General features: G+C 40.7%; 1 protein-coding gene across 6 annotated transcripts in view; it reads left to right on the plus strand.

The window, feature by feature from the left end:
* The window catches only part of adkb (adenosine kinase b), a 114,452-nt gene extending 106,449 nt beyond the window's left edge, over positions 1-8,003 (plus strand). For all 6 annotated transcript variants that reach the window (XM_030401471.1, XM_030401469.1, XM_030401473.1 and 3 more), the window contains 2 exons: positions 5,965-6,051; positions 6,378-8,003. In XM_030401471.1, coding sequence (XP_030257331.1) covers positions 5,965-6,051; positions 6,378-6,502 — 212 coding nt within the window. In that variant the 3' untranslated portion in view covers positions 6,503-8,003. The remainder of the gene's footprint in view (positions 1-5,964; positions 6,052-6,377) is intronic.
* Positions 8,004-10,037: the final 2,034 nt, after the last annotated feature.

Here is a 10,037-nt window from a genome sequence, read left to right on the forward strand (position 1 = left end):
GCTCCATTCATTGCTCCTGCAGGAAGACAGAGCCGCGCGCCGCTGTGAACTTTATATAAAATACATGATGAATGCAGGCGGAATGAAAGACAATGTGTTTCAGATGTCATCTACAAAGGCAAACATGATAAATGTCATTGACTGTGCCATCATTGCTGCGGAGCTGTTACAGTAGTCGCTGCGGCAGGATCGGTGTGTATGTGTGTGAACATTGCTATTCATGCCAGCCAAATAAATGTCAATGTAAAAAGAGAATTAAAGATTTTCATTTCCCAGAGGCGGCGCTCTAATAAACTTGATCTCTCATTTTGTTTGCAATTTGTCCTCCTGTCAGGATTTGATCATTTGCCAGCCTCTGCATGTCATGTTAAACCATTTTATAGTGATTAAGGATGGGAGAAAGCCTTCCCCCGTGGTATAATTCTCCAAAAAGAGATGTCAATTTGTTATTGTTCTTTTTTCTTTCTCTTTTTTCTTCCCTCCCTGCCCTTCATTTGGAGCCTTTCATCACACCACCGCTTCAAACGTGCCTTTTAAGAGCTGGGAGCAGGGGGAAATGGCCCTTTATTTAGCTGCCACTGACACTTCTGAACTACGCCGGGCTTTTGCTTATACACCCATTAAGGCAGTAATTAAGATCATTGTGCCCTGAACCTTAACGGTGAGGAGATCTAATAAACGATCATTCAGTGGGGGTCGCCGCTCTAATCGCTGATAAGGACTTGATAAAGCCTGACTCGACTCCTCGCGGAGTTTTAGGGCTCTCGAGGGGGCCAGGCAGGCAAATTTCGACTTTGAAAAAAGACCTGATCCATACATGTTAATCACATGAGGTAGACGGAGGAGTGAATACTGAATACAAGGCTAAAGACTCCTATTATTTAGGGTTTATTTGCCATTCTCTCAAAGTGACAGCAGATAAAAGGTTGCAGATTTTTTTTTTTTACTTGTTGTTGCTGTTTAAAAAGCAGGATGTTTATGGTCTACACTTCATGAAAGACTAAATCAATTAACATTCTGCGCTATGAGAAAGACCGGCTCCCTTTTCCCTTGGCATCTCACGTTGAAGTGTTTTCTTTCATGTCTCCCTGAAAGGATATTGGTTGGCGATGATCTTTTGCCTGTGGTTACAGTAATTACAGGCATATGTAATTTATTTTTTATTTTTTTTACCCTAACTCAATTGTGAACAAAGATGCTGGTTATGATAGGGAAACAGATTGAATGTCAACTCGCTCCTAACCTGTCGCGTTTGCCAAGAAAGCGGTAACGTTGTTTTCCTCTCCGAGGCTCAGAATTTGGCTAAAAAGCAAAAGAAAATGTTCCAGGAGAAGAAGAAAAAAGAAGAAGAAGTATTCTCGGGGAAGTTTCACACATAAAGATGTTGAACTCTGTCGAGTGCTTCAACTCATGCCTTTTAGCTAAATATTCATGCGTAATTCCCAGTCACAGAGCAGCTCAGGATTTAAAATGGTGTATTAATTGTTTTAGATGATACAGTCTAACAGGATCAAAGTACATTTTAATGACCTGCCAACTATTTGATCCACCTGCTTTCTGTCAAAGCAACAATAGTGAGCGCTGGAACACAATCAAATGAAGCGTGTAATAATTCCAGAGTCAGAACAACGCTCCATATGCTCATTTTCCAATAAAGCCGAGGTCGTCTTATTTGCATGTACAGTCGCCTTTTTTCTTTCTTTTTTCTCTTTTCTTTTTTTTTTTTACAGGAGAGCATTTTCCCAGTCAGCGTTGTGCTGTGAATTGGCATTGTTAAAAAGAATAGCCAATAATAAAGGGCTTAATTGATACTCATTTCAAAGAGACGCCTGTTGAAAGAATTTCTTAAGTTTAATCACCACCACTCAAGGGTTGTAATGAGGGAATTATGAAGAGCGAATTAACAAAAGCACACAATTATAGCTTACTCGAAAGAAGTATTTGAGTTCCTTCAAATTCTTTCTCAGTTTTCTCTCTTCCCCCCCCCCCCCCCCCCCCCCCCCCCCAGTGTTGCAGGTTACCTGTCACAGCACAGCCATACTACACTCCCACGTATTCAACACCAATCTGCTGCTTCGCTCACTTTGTCAAACCAAACTCTGGGAATGAGAATATGTTAGAGTTAAAGCACAGTTTACAAAAAAATAAAAGAGAGAGTTTTATTGATTGAAAATAATGTTGCCGATCTCATTACAGTGAAATGTGAAATGAGTTCAGCAAAGTGATGTTTTCAGATGAACCACAAGCCAGAAACAACAGAGAGTATTTTGGCAGGAGTTTTTTTGCTATTGCCATTTTTGCCAATTGGATCTTTGTTACAGACGGCTGGGGAATTGTTGGACTGTAACCTGAGTTAACATGTCAGTCAAATGTAATAATTTGCATCATTGAGGTTATGTGAACTTTCCCCGAGCAGGAGAGTAGAAACTTTGGCCGTGATGGTAGTGGGAAGAGAAATAATGGATGTCTGCTGTGCTCTTCTCGAAAACAGGTCTCAGAAAAAGTTCTGTATGCCATAAACAACATCATGCCGCCCACAGTGAGGCGATCAGTTAGAAATGTTAAAGAGTACGTCTCTGAGGGGCCGAAAATCAAATTCGCATGTTTACATCTACATGTTTTCCAAAAAAAATAGAAGAATTTGTACACATCTTCATGTTGCCATATTCAAAAAGGACCAAAATATCTAGCTCAAATTCTAAAAGGTACCTGAGCAGTGTAGTGATGTGATTAGTGGCCAAAATTAATGAATTTGTTAAAGCTTTCCAAGAAAATTGCAGAAAAAGTTGGGTTTTTGGATTATTTTGTTAAGAACTGCAGTCATCCAGGGTCTGAGAACAGAAAGAGTTGTATTATATATGCAGGACTAGTGTTGTATTTACAGATTGTAAAGCCATTTGAGTCAAATATTTGCCAACATCCTCACAATGACAATGCTAACACGTCAATGTTTAGCAGGTCATGTTTACCATGTGCTAGCATGCTTACATTACACGTATAACTTTTACCACAGGGTTTTCACCTGATGATGACACTAAAGGATCACCAACATTATAAGGATTCATTTGTACAATTGTACTAGCATGGTGAACGGGGCTAGCTTTTGTGGAAAAACTGTATAAATTGGAAAAGGAGGCGATTTCCTGGAAAGATTGCTTGCGTGACATGAAAAACAGCCCAAAAAATCATCCATTTAACAATTATATGGTGCTCGAATGGTCCCTCGAATGGTTCTTCCAACTTCAGCTTGCTCATGAACACAACGTGGGCGGTACACTGAAGATGGGTTGACGGTTAATGCTAATAAATACATTTTCTAACTGATATCGGTTGCTCTATGAGGACAGTTACCAACAGTTACAACATAATACCAGCGTACAAAAACTTTGTACAACTTACCATCAACCAAGTTCATCCATCATGGTTGCGTAAATAATGTCAAATTAAGCAATCGTCTTCCAAAGTTTTTCGCAGACTGTCCAATCTGAGTTGGTTCACGTGATTTTTCCCAGTTGGAAACTCATTTTTCAGATTATTCCAACACCGCATGAATGCACAGTAAGACACAACAAAGGGCAACAAAAAAACACTAAATGCTCGTTAGTGCTCAGTCAAAAGAGTAACTTAATTCATGGTGAATTTAAAGGATCTAATAAGAATCCAACTCCAGCACTCACACATGCGACAACATGACAATCCTGACAGATTCAGAACCGCTCAGTGAATTTTGACACCTCTGGATGTGGTGTTATCACGAAGATGAGCAGCACTCTATGTGAGAGGTTACCTAGATGCAAATTGCTAATAAGAGCTGACACCCACACTGCAGAGAGCAACCAATTTTTTTCACAGCCATAAACATATTTACAGGGTTATTGTTTTTTCATATTTTTTTTTATTTTGTGCGTCTAATGAACAACAGAAACTATTCTGAACAAGTGCAGCAGCGTGAGATTTAAATGCATCCGGTTTTATAACCACAGAGAGCGTTGCAGAAGCACGACCACATCTAAGGACTTGAGTTTCCTAACTGTGGAATAACTGACAAGCTGTAATTTATTGTTAGCACATTCTCCATCGCGGCTAATCGTTTCAAGAGGGAGGAGGATTCTTCATCTGTGGCATTAATTAAGCGAAGTCGTTATGCTGCTAATTAGCTGATCCTAAAAGGATTCTTGTCTTATTGTCATTTATTATCAAAGTGACAATCACCTGCTTTCCTTTTTAAAGACAAAGTGTGTAATTATAAAAAAAACACAATCTATCTCTTTATCTGATGCGTCGTCAGTGCCCGACCTGTGGAACAGTCTCTTTCTGCTCTCTGAGATGTAATATTTAACTACAACCTGATGGAGTTTCTCTCACAGTCGGTGTATTACAGTCCATTTCCTTGACATCATGTGTGGAACATATGCTCAGCTGCAGGTTGTGTATCTTTCGCCCTGTAGGACAAGGACAGAAAATGTATTCAAAAATTAATAAGGCGGGGTGTCTTTTCTGCGGCGCGGATATTCTGTGAGCCGTTGTTAGATTAGCAGGGAGCCTCATTAAACAACTTTTTTCTTGTTTTTTTTTTCTCATGTTCTTCTTAAACCCTAGCCTTTTTTTTCCTCAATAAGAGGTCTGTCAGCCTCCTCGTGTTCCTTTTATCCACATGTCAGTCTTTTGTCTCCAGCACCTTTTTGAAGGTTCATGTCGGCACCAGAGCCCTCGGATTGTTTGAAGATCGTGTGTGTGGTTTAGATTGTTCTGACATAAGTTGCTGATTTAATGTCACTCTACACCTCCAGACTTTGTCATCTGGTAGATTTTTGTTTCTCTCTCTCCCCCCCCCCCCCACCTTCTCCTTTAAACTGGAAGTCTCTTTGAAGTGCATATGCTACTGATAATTGAAGCAATATAATCCACTGAAGATAATAAAGAGACCCTCATTTAATGGATTCCGTTTTTGAACTGAAACAACTCAGAGCAACTGTTCATGCTTTGGTTATAATTTATCAGAGCACTCACCTAAAGCATTAGAGATTTTTTGCATTTGATCATCTGTTGCTTCTGGAAATTTATATTAGAGCTACTGCGGGATATTTGTTGTGAAACACTATTTAGATTATCCGTTCGTCCATTAACAGAAAAGAACAATTTTCTTTGAGTTCATTAGTCTTTTGTTATTTATCATGCAAAAATGCAAAACAGTCACTGATTATAGCTGCTCAAATGCTGCTTGTCTCTGTTTTAAATCTCTATAAATGTAATCATACACTATTTTTGACATTTGGTAGACTTTCAAAGTTTTATCCAGAAATAATCAGGGGATTAACAAGAATCTACAACAACAACAAGCTTGCAGCTTTGTGAGGCTGCTTAGAGCTAAATGCAAATACCAGCATGCTAAAATATGCTCACAGTGGCAATGCAAACATGCTGATGTTTAGCAGGTATAATGTTTACCATGTTCAACATCTTAGTGTTGTATGTTAGCATGCTAACATTTGCTAACTAGCACTACACGGCACATGAGAGACGATTACCTTCAGGGAATTACGCCAGGACTGATTTTGACAATCAAGATGGGGCAATGAATGTATCAACTAACCTTGAGCATGGTTATTACAATATAATCTTTTTTTTTTTTTTTTTACCCTTGCTACATAGTTTCAGATTCATATATTTCTCTTTCAGGCTCAGCATGTTTTGACATTAAAGCCTTGTGTGGTTCATATCATTCCAGACTTGTAACCTGAGTCACAATCGTCCATTTTACATATCATTAATTAGCCAAAAAACCATGCTGAAGTGCTAAAATGAAAAAGCCAACTATCTCCAATTATCACAAAGCCTCGCTGTGTGAAATGACCCCCTGAATTGTTTTTTTTTACAATCAAAGAAGTAATAAGCCAAAAACTTGTAGGTGTGAAGTGGGTGTGTACAACTTTAATTAACTGCCCTCCCGTGTCTTGACCACAGGTGAGACGGTGACCATGTTCCCTGTTGTGGACATTGACCAGAACGCCATCGTGGACACTAATGGAGCCGGAGACGCCTTTGTGGGAGGTACGGCATGAAAAATCATCGCCTGCACAGCTTGATTTCTGTGTACATTGCCAATTAACCTTTGATACAGGCCAACTATGTAACGTAGTAATGTGTCCAGATTATATGAGCGTGACATTTAGCCTGCTGTTTTTACTCGGTATGAGCTTATCATAGCACCACATAAAACAGTCATCATTTGGGTCCTGTTGAGGATGAAGCGGCGTTGTCCCCCTTCCCAGAAACCATTAGTTACCTGACTCGCATTAACGCTAACTGCTCCCCAAACAGTTTTTGGAGGTGATGGATGGTCACAGGTTTGACCTTTTGCTCTTCTGTCCAACCAGGATTCCTCTCTGCGCTGGTCCAAGAGAACAAGCTGGAGGAGTGTATCCGGGCCGGACACTACGCTGCCAACGTCATCATCAAACGGGTCGGATGCACCTTCCCAGAGAAGCCAGACTATCAGTGATGCATCCGAGCAACGAATATTTGTCTTGTTCACAAGATACTTGTATATGTATGCTTCAGGATTGTATGTACATTTTTTCTATTTACAGTAACTGACTGCATGGGACTAAGTGCTGCAGCTTGAATATTTTATTTTAAGCTGTAATAATCAAACTCAGATGTTTTTAATATAATTCAAACACTGTACTGGTATCAATGATTGGAATGTTTTTGACTAAAGGAGCATTCTGCTGAAAAATGGTTATTTCAAGTATCAGAAAACAAACACTGTAAAGTGGAAAAAAAATGTCAAAATGTGTAGAAGCTATTCCATCATGGATCCTCATCATCTGTATGTTTACACCAGGATACTTTGGATCATATTGACGAGATGTATCAGTAGTTGTAGAAGTGCATTATCCTCAAGGGTACATTTTGAAAAGTTTCTATTGACAGAAATGTGGCTCTGAGAAAAGTTAATTATTTTTTTTTTAACTTCTTCACGAAGGACAGCAGCTGTAGTCCGCTTCAAGATACGATCGATTCCCTCGGTGACCCAGAGTCACGGCTGAAAAAAACCTATTCAAATGTCCATCGAAACTTCTCAAATCATTCCTGCTGCACACTCTACTCTTGATCCTCGTGCTGACTCTAATCCAAACAATTATCGCCTTCACCTATAAATTGCTAATCAAACTAATTGCATCGGAGCTCCTGAGCTAGAAGCTGGCATGCAGAAGAAGTGGCGTGTTCAGAAGTGTAAACTACGAGTGCCATCAGTCACGAAGCAGCAAGCTGCAAACTTTTTGGAGCCTTTTTCAAGCCTGCAGGGGTTGAGAGTTGTGATACTTATGTACTGTAAAATATAGAACATTTTCAGCTCAATGTTCCTTTAAAGGAGAAGGTCACCGGAAAAATGAAAATTCTGTCTTTATCTGCTCACCTCCATGCTGATGGAAAAGTCAGGTGAAGTTTCGAGGAGTCCACAAAAGTTTTCTAGAGCTTCACAGCAAAAACGGCGTTAGAGACGCTACGTGGGGGCTCGATTTTAAAATGTAAGAAAACAACAGGATATATAAAAGCATAAAAAGCCTCCATAAAGCTTTTTAGGCGTAATCCAAGTCTCCCAAACCCCCGAGATCCCAAATTGATTTTTAAAAAGGTGATGTTTGTTCTTCCGGAGACTGGGATTACGATGGATGAGCTTTATGGAGCCATTATAGTTTGCGTTTTTAAAACAAGTCCCCAGCTACTTGAGTTTGAGGAGAAATGCTGCACCGCTGTTTTTCTAACCAAGAATTGCTCTGTGGGCTAAGAAACTTCACCTGACTTTCCAATCGGCGTAAGGGTGAGAAGATGACGACTGAATGTTTTTTTATTTTTGGGGTGAACGCATCCTTGAATATTCAGCTGTCACAATGCAGAATTCGTTGATGGGACGCCATTATCAGTAACAGTAGCCATGGGACGAAACTGAAAGGAATGTTCTTTGTTATCACACAAATAAAACGATATGAAACTCATCCTACTTTGTTTTTGTATATTTCATATGAAAACAAAGTCAGCTTCAACATGTTAAACTCTGTCGATTCCCTCGATTCTTTCTCTAAATACTCTAAAATGCAAATATAATTCTATAGCAACACAGGATTTGTCCATTTCCCAATTATTTAATCAGCCAGAGGCTCCCTCATGCTAATCACTTTTGGACAGCTCAACACCCTCCATTATGGAGGGGACTGGGGGACTGGAGTGTGGGGGGGAGAGACCAGCACCAGCCTGGTGTCCTGGCTCCGCTCACTCATGCCTGTTGGGTCCTAACTGGACTCTCGGGGTCTGGAGCTGCACTGCGGGGCTACAGGAGATCATTTTTCTCAGTTAAGGGATTAGTGGTTGCTCTTCTTGGCGATCATTAGAGGGACCTGAAAATTAGGCTGATCCTTTGTGCCCAGCTGTGCCGTCGCTGGGGGTTGGAGACGAGGATCAGACGGAGGCCCCTCCCCTGCCGACCCCCCCGTCCCTCCCAGTGTCTGTGGGCCAGCAGAAGTGTTGGGCAGTGTCTCAAGTGTTTTGTGGAAAACAATTCAACACTCATCTGTTCTACAAAGAAGTGTGATTGAGAATAACATTTTTTTTTTTTTTTTTTTTCCCCTAGAGCAACCTGTTACATCATATTTTCTTTTGTTTTTCTCCAAACATGTCAGAAGGAATCCGTTTGTTTGGGGTTTTTTTTACACTTCCTGCACAAGAGCTCTGTTTTTCCGTAATGAGGCATAGTTTATGCATTTATGCTAATCGGGGGCGTCTAGGTGAAAACATTCTCCAGCCAAAATGTTATTAACAACTTTGAGACACTTTTTTTTTTCATCAGCATTTTTTTTTTTTTTTTTTTTTTTAAGGTTTCACACAGATGCGCTTTGAAAAGGACCACATTTGTGATTGGGCAAGATCACACTCCATGGCAGCTGGTTCATTTGCCTCTCAAGATGACAGATGGCAAAACACAAACACAAAAAGAGGGAGCCATGATCAAGTAATGAGAATGTCTGCCACAATAAGGAAACTACTAAATGTACTTTTCCTCACTTTTCCCAGCTAAACTTTTGCCTTTGCTCAGTGTCTGCGAGAGGTGGATAAAAACAAACATTGAATCTGTGCATTTAATTTACTTCCCGCCAGTACAATGCTATCTGTTTCTGTAAGCCGCTGGAGCCCGAGGCATTTCTCGAAAAATGTTTAATGTCCCTTTTATTGTGTAGCAGCAATCCTACAAAATCTCATTTTCATTTACCGCCGTTGAGTTAAATATGCTGTTAACAACTTTGAAGGAGAGAGAGGGTGAAAGAAAACTTGACTTTGCGATATTTGCCTTACGAAAACACACACACTCACACACACAAAAAATAAAAGAGTTCACGACCAGAATATATTTTTCCGAATGCGGGCGAAGGAGTAAACTGGGGCCCTGGCCAGTGTTTTGCCCCGCAGATGGGCAGCAGTGTTTGTGAACACCAGTGTGGCAGTTGGCAGGGATTGAGTTGGGGTGGTGGTGGTGGTGGTGGTGGTGGGGGGCAGGGGGGATGGGCAGATTGCAATGGCACATGCTCCAATTCAAATTATCCCTGGACCCATGCAGCAGTGGAGGACCTGCTGGGGCCCAGGGTGGCATTCATTATAACCAGACACAGGCAGGTTTTTTTGGTCAACGCCTCCGTCATGACACCAGTCGGAACCCCCCCACCATCACCACCATCACCATCACCATCACCCTACCCCTGTTATTCACATTTCACCTGCTATGAAAAAAAAAATAATAATAAAATCACAACACCACAAATTACCAGAAACCAGCGCCGCAAATTGGGCACAAGGCGAACAGGTAAATGGAAAAAGAATCAGTGAGGTCATCAAGGTAATAGGAAGTGCAACGTGGTGATGAAGATGCGGCGTCGCGACGAAATGACAAGTCTATTAACGTCTGAGTTAAACGGATGCAAATGTGATGTTAAATGTTTTTCATTTCGAGATCTCCGAGCTGCCTTGTACAGTTGAGAGGC

This window comes from Sparus aurata, chromosome 20 (genome assembly GCF_900880675.1).
Source record: "Sparus aurata chromosome 20, fSpaAur1.1, whole genome shotgun sequence".
Classification (NCBI taxonomy): domain Eukaryota; kingdom Metazoa; phylum Chordata; class Actinopteri; order Spariformes; family Sparidae; genus Sparus; species Sparus aurata.